This window comes from Coregonus lavaretus (genome assembly GCF_964263955.1).
Source record: "Coregonus lavaretus genome assembly, chromosome: 7".
Lineage (NCBI taxonomy): Eukaryota > Metazoa > Chordata > Actinopteri > Salmoniformes > Salmonidae > Coregonus > Coregonus lavaretus.
In genome coordinates, this window is record NC_139994.1 from 21,852,782 (window position 1) to 21,875,663 (window position 22,882).

Sequence of the window (22,882 nt, forward strand, 5' to 3'; positions counted from 1 at the left end):
CGGGATCGGCCGCTAATGCTGGACTGCCGGGTGGAGGGCGAGGGTCCCATCTCGATCACGTGGCGCAAGAACGGGGTGCCAGTAGTCGTGGGGGAGCGTGTACAGGTGCTGCCCAATGGGACCCTCTTCATCCAGAGCTTCCAAAAACGACTAGACAGAGGCGGAAGTGAGACGGATGTTGGAGAGTACGACTGCGCCGCCCAGAACCACTTTGGCATGCTGGTCAGCCGCAAGGCCCGGGTTCAGCTGGCATGTGAGTTTACCTCCCTTACATACTGTTTTATGGTTACCTAGTGTTATTTATGTAATGGTGACCTACGTAACAGCCGCCTACAGTACATAAGTCACTTACGTGACACTCAATACACATACAGTACAATACACAGAAAACACTTAACCTATCTATACACAACACAAGACAGCATAGTATTGAGTATTAAAGGAAATTGTTAATTTGCTCTTGCTGGCATGGTTGCTCTCCAACAGCCAACCCCTACTTGTTCTAATTTTACTTAGAAATAAATAACTCATTTTAAAGACTATATCAATACAAAGATTACCCATCTTGAGTTATAGCCGAGGCGACATTTTACAAATAACCGAAATATGCTTTCATTACAAGTCAAAGGAAAAATATAAATAGGAGTTACATGATTGTCCAGTACAGAAACCATAGTTTTAGAGTAGCCTTGAATAACCAAATATTGTTTGAGTGTGGTTTGCCAGCACTCTTATGCCCTGTGCACATCGTGACGTATTTAATTACGCCGTACGTCATCTTCACAGAGTCTTGCCCCGCTGCTGAATGGACAAGTGTAGTGTTTGTAACGCAAGATGGAGGAGAGCCCCTCTCGTCAGAGATCACATTTATTTTGGGAGTTTGCAAAATATTACCTTTTCATTCAAGACAGGATACATACAGTGCATTCGGAAAGTATTCAGACCCCTTCCCTTTTTCCACATTTTGTTACGTTACAGCCTTATTCTAAAATTGATTAAATAAATACAAATCCTCATCAATCTACACACAATATCCCATAATGACAAAGCAATGATTATTTTGATTTTTATTTAGCAAATATACAACAAATAAAAAACAGAAATACCTTTATTTACATAAGTATTCAGACCCTTTGCTATGAGACTCGAAATTGAGCTCAGGTGCATCCTGTTTCCATTGATCATCCTTGAGATGTTTCTACAACTTGATTGGAGTCCACCTGTGGTAAATTCAATTGATTGGACATGATTTGGAAAGGCACACACCTGTTTATATAAGATCCCACAGTTGACAGTGCATGTCAGAGCAAATACCAAGCAATAAGGTTGAAGGAATTGTCCGTAGAGCTCCGAGACAGGATTGTGTCGAGGCACAGATCTGGGGAAGGGTACCAGAAAATTCCTGCACCATTGAAGGTCCCCAAGAACACAGTGTCCTCCATCATTCTTAAATAGAAGAAGTTTGGAACCACTTAGACTGTTCCTAGAGCTGGCCGCCCGGCCAAACTGAGCAATCGGAGAATGGCCTTGGTCAGGGAGGTGACCAAGAACCCAATGGTCACTCTGACAGAGCTCCACAGTTCCTCTGTGGAGATGGGATAATCTTCCAGAAGGACAACCATCTCTGCAGCACTCCACCAATCAGGCCTTTATGGTAGAGTGGCCAGACGGAAGCCACTCCTCAGTAAAAGGCACATGACAGCCTGCTTGGAGTTTGCCTAAAGGCACCTAAAGACTCTCAGACCATGAGAAACAAGATTATCTGGTCTGATGTAACCAAGATTGAACTCTTTGGCCTGAATGCCAAGCGTCACGTCTGGAGGAAGTCTGGCACCATCCCTACGGTGAAGCATGGTGGTAGCAGCATCATGCTGTGGGGATGTTTTCAGCGGCAGGGACTGGGAGACTAGTCAGGATCGAGGGAAAGATGAACGGAGCAAAGTATAGAGAGATCCTTGATGAAAACCTGCTCCAGAGCGCTCAGGACCTCACTGTAGCTAGTGACCTCCACCTAATAATTATCATCAAAAACAAATGTCATTACAATCACAATAAACTTAAATGGGAAGCAACAGTCATATAATATAATTGGCTTACCAGCCAATGTGTATTATTTAACATTATTATTAAAATAGTACTCACTTATAGGAATGGGTAATTGTTTATAAGTTGCTAGCTATCCAATAAGGCCATCACCGAAACCCCCATATATTCACCTTCTTCTGTGGTTTGGTAATTTCCTGTTCTTCGACGGACTCTGGCTGGACTGAAGACGACGCAAAGTTTGGAAAATGTCAAAGTATGCAGCGTCTCTCTCTCAATGGAGCCTTCATCTATATGAGATCACTACATATAGTCCCCTTTCTGTCAAAACAGGCTATAGAGTCTGTTCTGTTTTCCATACTGCGAACACCATTGTCGCATACCTGGCAACCCAAAACCCCCTCGGACTCTATAGACTCTGTTATAAATGATGCTCCACGCTGAGAACACCTTAGTTGCATACCTGGCAACCCGAGACCACCTCAGACTTTTTTCATCTCTCGTGTTTCTTTGTGACACTGTGGGTGATAAATGGTACACCCCACACCTTCTCTCTCTCCCTTCTCTCTCTCTCTTTCCCTTCTCTCTCTCTCTTTCTCACACACACACACACACAAACACACACACACACACAAACACACACACACACACACGCACACACACACACCTCCACATACACACGTGACCGAATGTACGACCTTCTCCTTACCTATTCCCCCTGACCCCCTCCCTTCGGCCTAATGAAACCAGGGGGGTTATGGGTAATCCAGCAGAAATATGGCTGTCACAATGTAGTGTTCCCTCAAAGCAATGGGTTGCCATGGCAATGCTCTCTCATTTGGAGACCCCCCTCGGTCCACACCGCCTTATTGAATATGGCAATGACCAGGCTTTTAGGGCCCCTCTGCGTGTGTGTCTGTGTGTACGTGTGTATGTACATGTGCGTGTGTGCATGTGTACATCACCCTTCATCCAGAATTGAAATGGACATTCACTCTCCCTCCCCATCAGTGGTGATCACAACAACGCAACACAACCAAAATGCAGGCGATCACAACAACTGAAGCCTTAACATTAAAATACATTGGAATGTTAGCATTTAAAAATAATAAAAATAATAAAAAATATAACACACACCACTGGTCTCCAAGATACTGTATGAAGATGGATCCGTCCACCACTCTAGCTCAGCCCCCGTTAATCACAGACGTGAATAGACAAATCCAATGGTACAACCCAGAATTCTGTAGCTCAAACACACAATGTTTAAAAGAGGTTAGAAGTCCAAAGGGCGCCGGTGTCACGATGGGACTGTAGGAGTTAATAGAACAAGCTTGGTACACACTTAAATATGACAACACATACAATAAAAAATAACACAAACATGATAGATATTGTAGGCATTCATATGTTGTGTATATGAATATTAAGTATATGTATATATACATATTATATGTATATTTTTGTATAATATTGTTGGCTCTTCTGCTCATCTTGGACCAGGTCTCCTCTTGCAAAATATATATTTTATATCAATGAGACTATCCTGTGTCAATAAATGTTAAATGGAGATATAACTTTTTCTGTTCTTTCTTCGTCAGCTCTCCCTAAGTTCCACACCCACCCAGAGTCCATGTCAGTGGACGATGGCGGTGTGGCTCGCTTCAAGTGCCAGGTCAACAGTGTGCCCGAGGCCAACATCACCTGGGAGAGGGACAGAACCCCACTCAGTAACACCGACAACAGGTAACATCATCATAATAAACTGAATGTACAAAACATTACGAACACCTTTCCATGACATAGACTGACCAGGTGAATCCAGGATAAAGCTATGATCCCTTATTGATGTCACCTGTTCAATCAGTATAGATGAAAGGGAGGAGACAGGTTAAAGAAGGATTTTTAAGCCTTGAGACAATTGAGACATGGATTGTGTATGTGTGCCATTCAGCGGGTGAATGGGCAAGACAAAAGATTTAAGTGCCTTTGAGTGGGGTATGGAAGTAGGTGCCAGGCGCACTGGTTTGAGTGTGTCAAGAACTGCAGCGTTGCTGGGTTTTTCACGCTCAACAGTTTCCTGTGTGTATCAAGAATGGTCCACCACCCAAAGGACATCCAGCCAACTTGACACAACTGTCGGAAGCTTCGGAGTCAACATGGGCCAGCATCCCTGTGGAACGCTTTCGACACCTTGTAGAGTCTAAACCTGACAAATGGAGGCTGTTCTGAGGGTAAAAGGGGCTGCAACTCAATATTAGGAAAGGGTTCCTAATTATTTGGACACTCAGTGTATATAGGCCTATACACTCCCACGCACGTACACACGCACACAGACACACACGTTTCATAACATTATTATTTTGGGATGATTGCTAATGAACTTGGCGCTTGGCGTCACCCAGCAAGAGAGTTTGCCACATTAGCGATGTAGCTACCATGCTGCAGACAGACATTTTGAAAAAGTAGCAAACTTGGGCATAGTAGTCAGAAGAACTATATGTCACATATATGTGTGCACTCACACCTCTCTGAACCCCTCTCCCTCCCCCTCCTTGTCCAGGTACACGCTCCTGCCCATGGGTATCCTCCAGGTGACTGGTGTGAGGCGGATTGACGCCGGGGTGTACCGTTGTATGGCCTCCAACATCGCCAACACACGCTTCAGCCATGAGGCTGTGCTCAATGTAACCGGTGAGTGGTACCGACCCCACTCACATTAAGCCTAGCCCTGGACTAAAAAGCATGCTCAATGGCGACTCTCCATTGATAGTGCATCTTATTCCAAGACTAGTCTTAATCTGTGTCTGGAAAACCAAACCTTACAGTATAGATCACATAATTAGAGGGACCTGGCATTAGTGTAGTTTCAATGGGTTTGTTCATGTCGCTTTTTAACCTATAATTTAGTTGTTTGGGACACTATAAAGAATACTAAACTGACCACGTCTATGCAAATCACATAAATATTGATAAAATCCCTGTAGGCTAAAGCCAAAGTCCGAACACGGTCTTAGTCAACCGAGGAACCTGTCTTACAGTAGTGTCTTCTCATTTCTCATTTTGTATGTGTTTGTGTTCTTTTTATCTCTCTACAGGTGGGGCCTCCAGGATCTACAAGGAGCCAGTTATCCTCTCTGGGCCCCAGAACCTGACCATCACTGTCCACCAGACAGCCATTTTGGAGTGCATCGCCACAGGGAACCCCCGGCCCATTGTGTCCTGGAGCAGGCTGGGTAACGACTGTTCTCATGCAATCAGAATGGCATACAATGGCCTTAATTTATACCACATTGAGTTAATGATAGTAGCTAAACAATGAGTTGATCTCTGTATCAGCTATTCTGCGTATTATGCACTATGTTGCTCTATAGACGAGTTAGCTGAGAACGTCACAAAAACAACGTGCACACTTCAATTGGGCAGAAGGCCGTTGTTGTTGTGATTCTGGATGACCACATAGCTAGCAACAATGACAAGAAACTGCCATGTGGGGAATCGTAGGTGGGTAGTTTCAGTTAGTTTTATCTTGTTCTTGTTACCATGCCTTGTTTTGAGGTGTTTTGTCTGATGTCACTTCTATGCTAACGTGGCAGAAATTTGCTAGCTAGCTAACCAACAACTGTAACGATGTATGTGAGAGACAACAAGTGCTCATTGTGCAATTGTATTTATGTTTTTAATAAACATTGGAAACTAAATATAGTTTACATGTTGTCAACAATCTGCAATATTAAGCTGATCTACACTCCAAAAAAATAAATATTAATAATAATAATAAAAATTTAAAAAACAATCTAAGCCAAACCCGTTTTTCCCCATAGTTATGCACGCATTGATTTTGTTGCTAAATAAAATAAAATAAAATAAAATTTTATTTGCCACATGCACCGAATACAGCCCTTAACCAACAATGCATTTATTTCTTAATAAAAAAGTAAAATAATACAACAACAACAAAAAAGTGTTGAGAAAGAAAGAGCAGAAGTAAAATAAAATAACAGTAGGGAGGCTATATACAGGGGGGTAGAAGCTGTTGAGAAGCCTTTTGGACCTAGACTTGGTGCTCCGGTACTGCTTGCCGTGCGGTAGCAGAGAGAACAGTCTATGACTAGGTTGGCTGGAGTCTTTGACAATTTTGAGGGCCTTCCTCTGACACCAACAACCAACCCTCCTGTAAGCTTAAGGTTTCAAACTTGATTTTCATTGAATCCTGTGTTTTTTTGTAATATGTTGGCCTATGTCTTATTCCTTTGTGTGTGTGTGTGCTCTCTCCAGATGGGCGCTCCATTGGGGTGGAGGGCATCCAGGTGTTGGGCACTGGAAACCTGATGATCTCGGACGTGTCGCTGCAGCACTCGGGGGTGTACGTGTGCGCCGCCAACCGCCCCGGGACCAGGATGAGGCGTACTGCGCTGGGAAGACTGGTGGTGCAAGGTGAGCTCCCTCCTAACACTTATACCCTTTTCACACTACTATGCCCAAGTAACCCGAGCTAAGCTGTACTGAGCTGGCCTGGTTTCACATCCACCAATGTTGCTGGCACTGTGCTGAAAAGGACAATGTGAAAAGAAAATATCAGAGCCAGCAGAGTACAGTTAAGGTCAACACAATAGTCTGAAAAGTGTAATACTGTACCTGCCTCACCTCACTAAGAGGCAGAGCCTGAAGGCTGAATCAAAGTCAAGTTTAAATAATTCATTAAGCATTTATACAGTAAGTGATATCCTCCAAGAATGGCTTTACATGTCACAGAGTGAGCCAATGGTTCTATGGTTTCAACCCAGTGCTGCTGATCACACTGACCATCAACTGACCATGACACTGACAGATACACATGATCACAGGAGCAGGATAGGGGATGGGGGGGGTCAATGTCCAGAAGGTGGGGTGGTGGTGGGGGTGGAGGTGTGTGGGTGTAGGGTTTGGGCTTTGGGCTTTTGGGACTGGCTGACCCCGTCACATTATCCTGTATTGGATTTGGCCATGACTTCTGCCAGGGAAGGGAAGGAAAAGGGGTGGGTTTGGGAGAGAGGAGTCGATACCCACGGTTCACCCTCTCACCTCACCTTTGGCCCCCTTAGAGCTTTGAAGGGAGGGGTGAGGTGCAGGTGGGGATGGGGGTTGGTCATTTTTGGTGATACTATTGGCGCGAGAGAGACCCCGGGCTCCCACTTGTAATTAAGCATTGACACTGGTCTCCAGCTGGACTTGTGTGTGTCCACTGCTGCCATTACCTCATCCATCAGGCCCATCCATCACCCAGCAACTGTCCATACGTTCACCGTCCTCATATTTCACCCTCCCCCATTTTAATTGGCTATTCTAAGGGTTGACCAATATACTGAGGACCACACAAGGGTCACAACACCTCTGGTTAATGTGAGAGACCAACAACATAATAGGAAAAAAATAGCCCTACCATAAACAACTATGGATAGGATTACAGTGCATTCGGAAAGTATTCAGACCCTTTGACTTTTTCCACATTTTGTGACATTACAGCCTTATTCTAAAAAGTTTTTATTTGTATATCTCATCAATCTACACATAATACCCCATAATGACAAAGTGAAAACAGAAATAGCTTATTTACATAAGTATTCAGACCCTTTACTATGAGACTCGAAATTGAGCTCAGGTGCATCCTGTTTACATTGATCATCCTTGAGATATTTCTACAACTTGATTAGAGTCAACCTGGGGTAAATTCAATTGATTGGACATGATTTGGAAAGGCAAACACCTGTCTATATAGGTCCCACAATTGACAGTGCATGTCAGAGCAAAAACCAAGCCATGAGGTCGAAGGAATTGTCCATAGAGCTCCGAGACAGGATTGTGTCGAGGCACAGATCTTGGGAAGGGTACCAAAACATTTCTGCAGCATTGAACGTCCCCAAGAACACAGTGGCCTCCGTCATTCTTAAATGGAAGAAGTTTGGAACCACCAAGACTCTTCCTAGAGCTGGCCGCCCGGCCAAACTGAGCAATCGGGGGAGAAGGGCCTCGGTCAGGGAGGTGACCAAGAACCCGATGGTCACTCTGACAGAGCTCCAGAGTTCCTCTGTGGAGATGGGAGAACCTTCCAGAAGGACAACCATCTCTGCAGCACTCCACCAATCAGGCCTTTATGGTAGAGTGGCCAGATGGAAGCCACTCCTCAGTAAAAGGCACATGACAGCCCACTTGAACTTTTCCAAAAGGCACCTAAAGACTCTCAGACCATGACATACAAGATTCTCTGGTCTGATGAAACCAAGATTGAACTCTTTAGGCCTGAATGCCAAGCATCACATCTGGAGAAACTTGGCACCATCCCTATGGTGAAGCATGGTGGTGGCAGCATCATGCTATGGGGATGTTTTTTGGCAGGGACTGGGAGACTAGTTAGGATCGATGGAAAGATGAACGGAGCAAAGTACAGAGAGATCTTTGATGAAAACCTGCTCCAGAGCGCTCAGGACCTCAGACTGGGGTGAAGGTTCACCTTCCAACAGGACAACGACCCTAAGCACACAGCCAAGACAATGCAGGAGTGGCTTTGGGACAAGTCTCTGAATGTCCTTGAGTGTCCCAGCCAAAGCCCGGACTTGAACTCTATCGAACATCTCTGGAGAGACATGAAAATAGCTGTGTAGCGAGAGGATCTGCAGAGAAGAATGGGAGAAACTCCCCAAATACAGGTGTGCCAAGCTTGTAGCGTCGTACCCAAGAAGACTCGAGGCTATAATTGCTGCCAAAGGTGCTTCAACAAAGTACTGAGTAAAGGGTCTGAATACTTAAGTAAATGTGATATTTGCAAAAATGTCAAAAAAACTGTTTTTGCTTTGTCATTATGGGATATTGTGTGTAGATTGATGAGGGGGGAAAATGATTTAATCATTTTGAGAATAAAGCTGTAACGTAACAACATTTGGAAAAAGTCAAGGGATCTGAATACTTTCCGAATGCACTATATATTAGAATGTAATCATGTTTTTGCTCCCCTGCCTCTCTAGAAGCGATAATTGCCACTGAATATGTAACTGATACTGTATATGCAATATATTGATGTAATATACAGTTGAAGTCGGAAGTTTACATACACCTTAGCCAAATACATTTAAACTCAGTTTTTCACAATTCCTGACATTTAATCCTAGTAAAAATTCCCTGTCTTAGGTCAGTTAGGATCACCACTTTATTTTAAGAATGTGAAATGTCAGAATAATAGTACAGAGAATGATTTATTTCAGCTTTTATTTATTTCATCACATTCCCAGTGGGTCAGAAGTTTACATACACTCAATTAGTATTTGGTAGCATTGCCTTTAAATTGTTTAACTTGGGTCAAACGTTTCGGGAAGCCTTCCACAAGCTTCCCACAATAAGTTGGGTGAATTTTGGCCCATTCCTCATGACAGAGCTGGTGTAACTGAGTCAGGTTTGTAGGCCTCCTTGCTCGCACATGCTTTTTCAGTTCTGCCCACACATTTTCTATAGGATTGAGGTCAGGGCTTTGTGATGGCCACACCAATACCTTGACTTTGTTGTCCTTAAGCCATTTTGTCACAACTTTGGAAGTATGCTTGAGGTCATTGTCCATTTGGAAGACCCATTTGCGACCAAGCTTTAACTTCCTGACTGATGTCTTGAGATGTTGCTTCAATATATCCACATAATTATCCTTCCTCATGATGCCATCTATTTTGTGAAGTGCACCAGTCCCTCCTGCAGCAAAGCACCCCCACAGCATGATGCTGCCACCCCAGTGCTACACGGTTGGGATGGTGTTCTTCAGCTTGCAAGCATTCCCCTTTTTCCTCCAAACATAACGATGGTCATTATGGCCAAACAGTTCTATTTTTGTTTCATCAGACCAGAGGACATTTCTCCAAAAAGTACGATCTTTGTCCCCATGTGCAGTTGCAAACCGTAGTCTGGCTTTTTTATGGCGGTTTTGGAGCAGTGGCATCTTCCTTGATGAGCGGCCTTTCAGGTTATGTCGATGTAGGACTCATTTTACTGTGGATATAGACACTTTTGTACCTGTTTCCTCCAGCATCTTCACAGGGTCCTTTGCTGTTGTTCTGGGATTGATTTGCACTTTTCACACCAAAGTACGTTCATCTCTAGGAGATAGAACGTGTCTCCTTCCTGAGCGGTTCCCATGGTGTTTATACTTGCGTACTATTGTTTGTACAGATGAACGTGGTACCTTCAGGCGTTTGGAAATTGCTCCCAAGGATGAACCAGACTTGTGGAGGTCTACACATTTTTTTCTGAGGTCTTTGCTGATTTCTTTTGATTTTCCCATGATGTCAAGCAAAGAGGCACTGAGTTTGAAGGTAGGCCTTGAAATACATCCACAGGTACACCTCCAATTGACTCAAATGATGTCAATTAGCCTATCAGAAGCTTCTAAAGCCATGACATCATTTTCTGGAATTTTCCAAGCTGTTTAAAGGCACAGTCAACTTAGTGTATGTAAACTTCTGACCCACTGGAATTGTGATACAGTGAATTATAAGTGAAATAATCTGTCTGTAAACAATTGTTGGAAAAATTACTTGTGTCATGAACAAAGTAGATGTCCTAACCGACTTGCCAAAACTATAGTTTGTTAACAAGACATTTGTGGAGTGGTTGAAAAACGAGTTTTAATGACTCCAACCTAAGTGTATGTAAACTTCTGACTTCAACTGTATCTAACATTGTATTTGCACTTTCAAAGTAAATCACTATATTCCAATATCTTTAGCTTTTCCTTAATGACCTAGCCAAATATACAGTGAGGGAAAAAAGTATTTGATCCCCTGCTGATTTTGTATGTTTGCCCACTGATTAGACATGGTCAGTCTATAATTTTAATGGTAGGTTTATTTGAATAGTGAGAGACAGAATAACAAAACAAAAATCCAGAAAAAAAGCATGTCAAAAATGTTATACATTGATTTGCATTTTAATGAGGGAAATAAGTATTTGACCCCTCTGCAAAACATGACTTAGTACTTGGTGGCAAAACCCTTTTTGGCAATCACAGAGGTCAGACGTTTCTTGTAGTTGGCCACCAGGTTTGCACACATCTCAGGAGGGATTTTGTCCCACTCCTCTTTGCAGATCTTCTCCAAGTCATTAAGGTTTCGAGCCTGACGTTTGGCAACTCAAACCTTCAGCTCCCTCCACAGATTTTCTATGTGATTAAGGTCTGGAGACTGGCTAGGCCACTCCAGGACCTTAATGTGCTTCTTCTTGAGCCACTCCTTTGTTGCCTTGTCCGTGTGTTTTGGGTCATTGTCATGCTGGAATACCCATCCACGACCCATTTTCAATGCCCTGGCTGAGGGAAGGAAGTTCTCACCCAAGATTTGACAGTACATGGCCCCGTCCATCGTCCCTTTGATGCGGTGAAGTTGTCCTGTCCCCTTAGCAGAAAAACACCCCCAAAGCATAATGATTCCACCTCCATGTTTGACGGTGGGGATGGTGTTCTTGGGGTCATAGGCAGCATTCCTCCACCTCCAAACACGGCGAGTTGAGTTGATGCCAAAGAGCTCGATTTTGGTCTCATCTGACCACAACACTTTCACCCAGTTCTCCTCTGAATCGTTCAGATGTTCATTGGCAAACTTCAGACGGGCCTGTATATGTGCTTTCTTGAGCAGGGGGACCTTGCGGGCGCTGCAGGATTTCAGTCCTTCACGGCGTAGTGTGTTACCAATTGTTTTCTTGGTGACTATGGTCCCAGCTGACTTGAGATCATTGACAAGATCATAGTTCTGGGCTGATTCCTCACCGTTCTAATGATCATTGCAACTCCACGAGGTGAGATCTTGCATGGAGCCCCGGGCCGAGGGAGATTGACAGTTATTTTGTGTTTCTTCCATTTGCGAATAATCGCACCAACTGTTGTCACCTTCTCACCAAGCTGCTTGGCGATGGTCTTGTAGCCCATTCCAGCCTTGTGTAGGTCTACAATCTTGTCCCTGACATCCTTGGAGAGCTCTTTGGTCTTGGCCATGGTGGAGAGTTTGGAATCTGATTGATTGATTGCTTCTGTGGACAGGTGTCTTTTATACAGGTAACAAACTGAGATTAGGAGCACTCCCTTTAAGAGTGTGCTCCTAATCTCAGCTCGTTACCTGTATAAAAAGACACCTGGGAGCCAGAAATCTTTCTGATTGCGAGGGGGTCAAATACCTATTTCCCTCATTAAAATGCAAATCAATTTATAACATTTTTGACATGCGTTTTTCTGGATTTCTTTGTTGTTATTCTGTCTCTCACTGTTCAAATAAACCTACCATTAAAATTATAGACTGATCATTTCTTTGTCAGTGGGCAAACGTACAAAATCAGCAGGGGATCAAATACTTTTTTCCCTCACTGTAGTAACAATACCTAGTTACAATACCTGCGATAGACTAGCGTCCTGTCGAGGGGGTGTACTTGTACATAAAGCTGCCTCAAGCTACAGAAACAGGAGATAGGCTCCTGCCCCTATGGGCGTTCTGGCTTCGACAAGGCTAGCTTACTTAGTTACAATATCTAGTAGCTAGCAAACTGTTACAATACCTAGCTACCAACATCTTACCTAATACCTAACAAAATGTAATCTATAGCTAGCAAAATGTTACCTAATACCAAGCTAGCTAAATAGTACCTAGAAAGTAAAAAATAAAAGAAAGTTGGCCTATATCTTAGTCATGTAACCTAGATCTCCACTTATCCCTTCACCCCTATATTCCATTTAAATCACTCTACTTTGCACCCAGCTGTTAAGGCTCTCCCATATCCATGTTGTGTCAGCCTCTTTGTCCTGGTCAATCAATAGTTCTCCCTATCAGTCTTTCACAAGTGGATTGGCCATGGACAAGGTGGTCAATAATGTATTAATTAATGTATTTATTTATTTCTCTCTATTTGTTAAAGAAAAAAAGAACAAAGAGCTTTTTAGAATGGTGGTCACATGAAATGGGTGAAATTATTGGCTCATGGACATTGTCAATGTCAAATAGAGGCCCAAAGTGATCTAAAATCTCCCAGTCCCCTTCAAAATGTGATACTCGAGGTATATTCAACTAGAATGTCCTCTCAATGTTTTCTATGATACTTGATATTGTGGCTACAATCCACCACCATAGTATGGACTTAAAATTGCCATTCTGCACCCAATACTAATGATACAAAGGTATTGGTTAGGCACAAATCATATAGAATAGCAATGGCCATGAGTCTAATTAATTCACCTATTTTTAGCTCTCACGTGTTCCCTATTCCTGCCAATAAGTCAGGGATAGTCTGATAATATAGAATAATATGAAATACGCTGCGTAAAGGAGGTTATTGGAGGGCATAGAGGTCTGCTCTTTCACACACACTGTCCTCATGACAGACAGTCCAATTCCCTCTCCCTTCTGCTCTTGAACCGGTCATGGTCATGGACGGGACAGGAAGACAGCCAGGATAGGACAGGACAGATGCAAGGCCAGATATTTGAACAATGGGAGAGAGGAGAGAAAGAACAAGGGAGAAAAAAGAAGGAGCAGGAGGTGAAGACGGTCATTGTGTGTGGGGAGGGGGGAGTGAGGGATCACCTCTCACCCCTTACCCCTGTCTCTGTCCTGGAGGGCCTGCTATAGGACAATCGTCGAAGTCAGGGAGGGGAGAGGACGGGACACCTTACCGAGCTGGACAGATATGGAAGGAGAGCGAGAAAGGGGTGGGGTTTGGGGTGGAGGAGGGAAAGATAGATGCATCCCCAAAGAAAGAGGAAGGTGACCAATCCCCCGGTCCCCACCCCCTGTCGTTCGTTACTATGGTGTTTGGGTGGGGGGGGGGGGGCAGTTGTTCTTGTCACACAGCTGGTGGTCAGGCGGTGGGGGATGGAGTTCAGGGGGACACACCAAGAGAGGGGGGACACAAATGGTGCTAGGCCATTGTGTGATGACTGCTTTCTCTGAATGGAGCACCGTTTATAACCATCCCCTCATCCACTGCCTTTTTTTGGGTAGAACATTTTCATATGAAAAATGTGGAGAAGGTTGGAATCTTTGAAAAGCTTTAAAATGCATATCCCACAGCTGTTGGCTTACTGAGGGGGTCTTGCTCACATTAGATGTGAGTGTCAGAACCAAACGACATAAATGTCAGAAAGTAGAACATACATATTTGGAAATAGGGCATTATTTCATGAATGTGTCACTTAAGCGACAGAACACACCACATGGATTAGAAAACATAAATATCAGAATGTATATGCTTAAAAACATCACTGTCATACTTTGTAAGCAGACTATAAAACATATTTTAGAAACATACCACATTGTGTCCATTATGTAAATATGTAAAACATATTCCAAAACTCGATTTACAAAATAAATTGTGTTAGAACTAGATCAGTTACTTTTTGATAAATATACTTCACACAATGTATATGAAGTATCTGAGATGAGGGTCATATCCAAGTCATACTGTATATGGATCTCTATATAGCTCTGATTCACACTATCTAGGAAACTATAACTAGTAACAACATAACAAAAGTGATATATATTTCAAAATATACTGCTACCACTAAAGACAATAAAGCTAAACAAAGGAAGGAAAGTGATGAGGAATTAACCTGGTGATGAAACTCAAGGTCAGGTCTAAGACCCTGCTAAAAGACTAATTGATCAATACATGCTATGGATTGGCCTGATGTATGGACACTGAAGCTGACAGTTAGATTTCAGTTGGAGAGACACAGTTGATCAGCTGAAGGGGTGGACAGCAATTATCTCCTTGGCTCCACCTCCATGGGGTGTAAAGAGCATGCAATAAAACCAGTGAGAAAATGAGTTTTTCTAAGAACCCCCCAGGTTCCACTTGAAACAAAAAACTTAGCTGAAGGTCAAGTGTGAAGTGTACTTGGAGTCATGGCGAGAGAAGGCTATTTGGGTGTAGATTGATGACACACATTCACACCCGCACGTGACACAAGTACACAAATCACCCCCCTTGTGCTTCAGACATCCATTGCAGTCGCCCCTCCCATTCAGTTCAACAATCGGCCCAATATATATACCTCACCAGCCCCCCCTGCCGTCATCATCTCCACTAACCCTAAACACAAATGCAACTTATTCACAGAACAACAACAGGCTGGGTGTACATCATCAGGCTAGTGACATGATATAGCCACTCTCAATTTCAAGTTATTGTACATCATCCATTAGAACTCGGTGAGAAATATAATGGCAAAAACATAGTGTAGACATATTTGAAGGCCATTAACCTAAACGCTACAATGCTCAGTGCTATAGCTGGCAATGCCTTAGATTTAACGACATACTCAAGCAGGCAGCTACAGACTGGCTGAAGTGAACTTCAGATGAACTTCCATGAGTTCTCTTGCAATTCAATCTCTTTTAATGTCTCTCTATGTCCTCACATCTCCCTCAACATTCCTCTTACCGATTTAAACAAACAAGTAAAAGACAAAAGACACTTTGACGGCCATTGCTCAACAACAACTCCCTCCAAGCCTTTTATAGATCCCGGGGATCTGTATTGGTGTCTGTATGTTTAAAGAAATTGGGGCCCATCGGAAGGAGAGCAGTTTGGGGAATATTAAATCTATGCCTCCATTGATTAATGGTCTTCTATTGAAATGGGTGTCTCTATGACCCTTGACCCCCCCCCCCCCCCACACACACACACACACCCTCCAATACTCACAACCTAATCTCTCCATCCCTCCCTCCATCTCTCTCCCTTCTTTCTTTCTCCATCTCTCTCTCTCTCTCTTTCTCTATCTCTCTGTCTCTTCTCTCGCACTCTCTCAATTCAATTTCAATATAAGGGGCTTTATTGGCATGGGAAACATATGTTTACATTGCCAAAGCAAGTGAAATAGACAATAAACAAAAGTTAAATAAACAATACAAAATGAACAGTAAACATTACACTCACAAAAGTTCCAAAATAATAAAGACATGTAAAATGTTATATTATGTCTATATACAGTGTTGTAATGATGTGCAAATAGTTAAAGTACAAAAGGGAAAATAAATAAACATAAAGGTTGCATTTACCTCCCCCTTCTCTCCCTCTCTCTCTACCTCTCCCCTGGACCCTGTTTCTCTCTCTTCCCAGGCCCAGTCTCTCTGGGTCTCTGCCAGGGAGGGGTGAGGGCAGGGGTGAGGGGGGTGTCAGTGTCAATAGATCAATTAGGTGGTTAGGGGGGAAAGGGGCTGGGGGTCTCTACATATATGCATGTCCCATTGTGTGCTATTGAGCCTGGTGTCAGGCGGGACAACGAACCCTGCATCTGTCCCGAGGACACCGGAGGGCCAGGCAGGGTCAGAGGGGGATAGAGAAGTGGGGACTGGGGCTAGGGTTAGGTTAGGCTATCCTCTGGAAGTCTAGGCTCTCCCTATGTTAAGGTCAAGCTCCGGGAAGAGGAGAGGAGGGGAAATCATTGGGAATGTTTTTATAGATCTGTTGTGGTAAATGTAGGGATGTTTGTATGTATTGATACACATTGAGGTATATGTAATGTGGGTAGTATGCTGTAGGCTACTATAACTAGGGACAAAGTGTTTTTCCTCGTCAGGTTACATGGTCAGGACAAACTCAGGGATCTACTGTGTATTTAGATAGTTACATTTGAGCTATGTTTCTACCAGGTTAGAGGAAACTGTATAAAATGATATGGTCTAGAGATATGGTAAAATCAAATTCACTTCTCAAGGTCCTTACTATAAGGACTGCAGTGATCATAAACACATTTATATGATAGTACAGCTGCCCAAAACCATGATCAGTACTGCCCTCTATAGTTCATTATAAGACTGACAGCACATAGAACTCAATGCTCTCCCCCAAAAGGCCTTGTCATTCTAATCATTCTAACCTTTCTTCCTCTCTCTCATTCTAATCTTTCTTTCCTCTAATGTCATCCTCCGCTTTTATTCATCCTCCTTTTTTGTACAATCGTTCTTCTACCTTCTTCCTATTTTTTCTCCAAACAACCTTTGTATCCCTCCAATTATCACTAACCCGTTTAATCTCCTCTCTTCTCCTCTCCTATTGCCCTCCTTCCATTTTCCTCATATCTTCCACCTCCCCTCTTGACTTTTTGAAAGTTCTATATTTTACTTTCATGCACAGTTACATAGTATCACAAGCAAACGCAATTGTATATACAATTTTGCAACAGTGATACAAGGATTAATCAATACACTTACACACACAATACACTTACAACAAATACATAATTTTCTCCCCACCAGCTCCCCCTGAGTTCATGCAGTGGCCGCAGTCTGTCTCAAAACCAGCGGGAGGCAGTGCTGTGTTCACCTGTGTGGCCCAGGGCGTCCCCGAGCCTCACCTCATCTGGCTGAAGAATGGCAAGATCCTGACGCCTGGTGACAACGTCAAGCTCACCAACAACAACAGGTACAGTACACCAGAGGTGTATTCATCCCACCGATTCCGTTGCAAAACATTTCTTAAACGGAAGCAAACGGAATGAAACAGGGAGGGAACTCCCTGAATTTGTCCAATAGAAACTCTTGTTTTGCTGTGTTTGCTTCCGTTTGGTGCTTAAACGGTAGGCAGTTTACATAATGAATACAGCGCTGGGTTTACATTTAAGTATTTTAGTCATTTAGTCTTATCTATAGTGAATTAGGTCTATAGTCAGTGCATTCAACTTAAGTAGGGAAAACAAACACATATCAAAATCATTGCAAGTAAAACGTTCATCGACAATAGACGCTAAATCTGCAAAATCAGCGTTTCCCCTATATTATTTTCCAAGGGGGATCATATAGACCCCGAAATCAACATCCAGGTTCTCTGGAACCAAGGTTGTCCATTGAAAGCAGAAACGAACTACTTTAGTCGTGCAGCAACAGAGATTATTTTGTTATTCCCACATACTAGCAGTTGATATAGTCTAATGTCCATGAACAGAAATTGTGAAATACGTGTAAAATCTATTTTGAAATAATGTTGATCTTTCCATTATCCTGTATTTAATGTTTTTGCCTTGACGTATCCGATACATTATTTATAAACTTCCAATTTAACTGAATGATGTGTAAACTGTGGGACCATGGTCCCATCCAATCAATTAATATAAATCAGTTAGTGCTGGTATGATATCATTCTCATCAAGACTGGTCAGACCTACAGAAGAACAGTTCATATATTTCACCACAAGGTGGCAATGTTTGATAGTGGCTGACATTTCCCTCTGTGAAGTAGGCTGAAGTTCTGCATTTACACTGAACACGAGAGGATGGGATTCATTTGCTTCCTGATTATGTTTTGAATCACAAAGAATTTCATTGTATATCTGAATATTTGTTTGAATGTATATTCATACAACCGACCCATCTTTTAGAAATGAACCCTTGTTGTTTACCCAATATATCAATGTTTTAATATGTCCTAACTCAAATAAAAAGTTTCTAATCTTTAAACTCCATCCTCCAGCACCCTGGCCGTGACGCGCATCACCTCGGAGGACGAGGCCATCTACCAGTGCATCGCTGAGAACATGGCCGGCACCAACCAGGCTAGCGCCCGTCTGGCCGTGTCCCTGGCCAAGGATCTACCCGACTCCCCCCAGGGCCTCACCTCCTCCGCCCTCTCCCCCAGCGCCCTGCAGCTCGCCTGGATCCAGCCGCCCGTAGAGATCACCGACGGCATCATCGGCTATGTGCTCCACATCCGCAAGATCGGCGGTGAGTGAGAGTCTTTGTGTGATAATCTATTAGTGTTCAAAGCAGAGCTAGGAGTAAGATATTTCTTAATTGCCTAAAAAAAAACTGTTCTCTCGTTGCCTCCTCTCCTTCATTGTGCTGATCTAAAAGAACTGGCCAGGTGAAAGCCAGCCTAATGACAGGACAGATTGTTAAGCAATTGAGATAGTATTTTGTTTTCTTTAAAATACTTTAGCAGCACTTGACTGAGTGTGCTGCAATGGAACCTAACCCTAATGATAATACTGCTTGTTGTTCCCCCCAGAGCCAGACAGCAGAGAGCTGCAGGAAGCAGTCAGTAAAACCACCTTCCAGCACGACTTCACCAACCTGGAGCCAGCCACCACCTACTCCATCTACCTCAAGGCCTACTCCCCACTGGGTGCCAGCCAGCAGTCCAGCACTGTGGTGGCCACAACACTAGGGGGTGGTAAGTCACCAGGAATATGCTATTGCAACGATCAGTTTACCCTCCCCAAATCATTTTAGTCATTTAGCAGACGCTCTTATCCAGAGCGACTAACAGTTAGTGAGTGCATACATGTTTTTTGTTTTTTTCATACTGGCCCCCCGTGGGAATCAAACCCACAACCCTGGCGTTGCAAGCGCCATGCTCTACCAACTGAGCTACAATCCTAACCATAAACAGCTCCCTGTGGGAAACATAAAGGGTTACACTTTATAATTACTTTCAACAATAACCATTTATAAACGGTGTATGAATACTGTACTATTATACCTATAGTGTACATATACTATTAATAAATGAGTATTGTAGTATTTGTAAACATTTGTAAACATGTACTCACATATATAAGCATTCCCAAACGTTTATAAGCATAAATAATATATTTAAATGTAACCAAATAAATGGGTTCTATTATATTATGGGGGGAATGTAAAACTGACCTTTGATAAGTGTCTAGTAGCTCCATGTACATTGCACAAAGCGGACAGCAGAGTGCTTAGGATGATTTAGCTAGACTAGTGTAAGATTGAGATTTTTTTTAATGGTTCTACGGCCTGATAGCCTGCCTGGTTATTTACAACCTGTAATCGATCGTAGGTGTTTATCTCCTCTTCCCTCTCTTGATGTAATTTCATCATTTTTACCTCTCACATCCCCCTTTTCTCATCGGGTCTCTCCATGTCTGTGCACTTATTTCAATTCCCATATACTATTCCACTCGTCTACCATCACTGATAAACACTCCCTTGTTTTTCCTCCCTGTCTTACTATCTCTTTGAGTTTTATCATCATTCCATCCTCACCCCTCTCTTTTTCTCTCTTTCCATTTGTCTTCAATTCATACACCATATCTCTTTCATACTGCTTCTCTAACCAACTCTACACTCTTTCTATCTTTCTGCTGTCCTTTTCAATCTTTGATTAATTTCAATTTTTTTCATCCAATGTTCTAATCTTCATCTCTCCTCCTGTAGTGCCCACTCCCCCAACCTTCTTCACCAAGGTGGTGAACTCCACTGCAGTCCAGGTGTTATGGGAGCTCCCCAGCAAGCCTGGCAAGGCAGAGGGCTTCAGGCTCACCTACCGCAGGGTCCCCCATGCCGACTTCCAGGGGCCAGTTCAGTTCCCTTGCCACGTCAATGCCCACACCATCTCCCGCCTTGGTGAGTGAGAGAGCTTTAAATGGTTGCAGCGGTGCAGAGACTAACAATTACCCCATATTTGAATGATTATGTGACAGCGAGTTAATTACCATGCACATGGAAGATCAACGTAATATCCCTCTGGAGCAGAGAAATGTGAAAGGGAGATCTTCAAACGTTCCTTGAGGTTTTTTGTCTGACATGTTTTGCTGTATCTGTAAAAAAAAAGAAAAGAAAAAAAGTGACATGTAAGCCACCTAGTGGAAGATTACTGGATGGGTTAGTGTCAGCTACTGATTGGCATCATTGCATTCAGAGCATAAGCTTTCTCATACTGCAGCAATGACTTAATCTATATCGAGAGATTAAAAGAGGGAGACAGGGGAGGATGTTGGCGGTATCAAGACATAGATGCCAGAGAGAGATGACAGAGTGAGAGAGTTGAGAGGAAAGACAGTTGTAAGTGGGTTAGGGAGGGAGGCATTAGGGCAAAGGAACAGTCCAGGGAAGAGTGAAAAATGACATGCTCCCCAACTTCAATCTCTTTCAATCGCCCAATCAATAGCTTTGCTTTTAATCGCGCAAGCAGTCAATAACACTCTGTCAATATCTCCCCATTTAAAAAATATGACCTTCGAAATTGTCGAAGGGAATTTATAATGTGACACTGTCACAATGACTTGTTCTTGCAGAAACCGGCGCGGTGTATGAAGTCAAACTAGTAGCCTATAACGGGAACGGCGAGAGCGACTGCTCCAAGAGGCTGGTGTCACTGGCAGAAGACGGCACCAGCGCCAAAACCAGTGGTGAGTGTCCAATAAATATTAGAGTCGAGTCAGTATTGAGTAATAAACACTATTTTCTAGACAAGTATTAGTTATTTGGTGATCTTCTGTCCTTTTTGCTTCAAGTGTATTTTGGAGTGAATCTATTAGTTAGACTTGTGTTTGGCATTGCCATATGATCCAATCTGTCTTCCCATCATTTTACTGACTGTGTATTTGTGCTGGCTAATGAATGTATGGATGTACTCATCATGTGTTTCTTGGTTGCAGGTGGGGAGACCCAGTGTACCTGTAGACAGGAGAGCGAGGGCTCGATGGGCGGTATCGTGGTTGGCATTCATATCGGCATGGCCTGCATCATCTTCTGTGTGCTCTTCCTCATGTTTGGATACCGTCACAGGTAAGGAGGGGCCCTACCTGATGGGACCACTAGGTGTTGCTTTGCTTCTAGTACTGTACTTCCATTGTCAGATTGGGTTTTTAAGGCCAGGTAAACTTTAGATATATCCTGATCACCTATGATTTATCTTGGCAGAGTAAGATTATGAATGTCAACTTTGGTATATTATATGTTAGTTGTATTCGTAAAATTGTGTGTGTTGTTCTTAGAGTGGACTTGTGTGCATGTAATATTGAAACATATTAATGTCCCTAGTTTGTTCTGCAGTAAAGGGACTCAGTACAGCTGGTCTGTGCCAAAGGGGGAGGACCGGGGACAGCTGGGACAAAACGGGATCCCCAAAGAGGGGGTCACTCGTCCTGCAGAAGTCACCCTCGAATTAGTGCCTCAGGTAGGAGGACCGGTGCACTGACACATTGGCAGACTAACCTGACTCATTCACTGCACAGCAAACATTAAGCTAACCTCTCACGCAATGTGGCCATTAGTTTTGTTCGCCCAAGGTTCCATTGGCTATTTTCATCCCTGTAACAGACAGGAGGTGACTGAATAGATGTCGCCGTCTAATAATTGAATCATCGATGACATCAGAGCTGCAGGATATGGGTTGCCAGGACACACGCATTGACATCACAGTTGTTTTTGACGTCACAGTTGTTTGGCCACCAGGTGTAACTCAGTTTCTAAAACAAAGTTGACACCTTCAGGACATCTGGAGTTGCCGATATCTCAGGATGAATTGAACTATCATGCTCGCAATCCCATCTCTTTGTTGTCACAAGCTCATCCAACTATTCAATCTGAGATCTAGATCTCATCTGTCTGTGATTTCTGACCCCATGATAGATTACAAGCCTTAGGGCTCTAGTCAATCAAACCTGGATTTGTTACCACTGAACGAAACATTGTTACCACGTCAAGCAAAAAGGACATTACTTCAAGGCGTTCTAGAGACTAGGGTGTGTTTTTCGAAAGCTTTGGGGCTAACGCGGAACTTAATTTTTTTATTTGATTGAATTGGATCTCCAGAGTTGTGTTGAACAATATTGATGTTACTATGTCCAGGAGTAGAAATTGTGAACAAGATGATTGGTCAACCACAATGCAGAAGCAATCATCAGTGGACAAAAGGAGGGATATGATCAAAGTTGATAAATAATAGACTGACACTCTGTCTTTTGTCTCTCTTTCTTTTACAGAGTCATGACTCCACCTGTCAGGGAGGGGCTCCGGTGCGTCCGGCCCAAGGCCAGGTCCTCATCGAGCAACACTCGTCTGGTCTGCCTGGAATGGGCACTGGCTAG

General features: G+C 43.2%; 1 protein-coding gene across 1 annotated transcript; it reads left to right on the forward strand.

Annotated features, from left to right (window-relative positions):
• LOC311132434 (immunoglobulin superfamily DCC subclass member 3-like) lies at positions 1-22,882 on the forward strand (the record flags this gene model as incomplete). The annotated part of the gene is made up of 13 exons (XM_084165726.1): positions 1-253; positions 3,645-3,789; positions 4,607-4,737; positions 5,142-5,279; positions 6,322-6,480; positions 17,304-17,469; positions 18,514-18,764; positions 19,048-19,212; positions 20,226-20,414; positions 21,086-21,199; positions 21,449-21,578; positions 21,834-21,969; positions 22,778-22,882. The coding sequence occupies exons 1-13, from the start codon at positions 16-18 to the stop codon at positions 22,880-22,882; spliced, it is 2,067 nt and encodes a 688-aa protein (XP_084021852.1). The 5' UTR covers positions 1-15.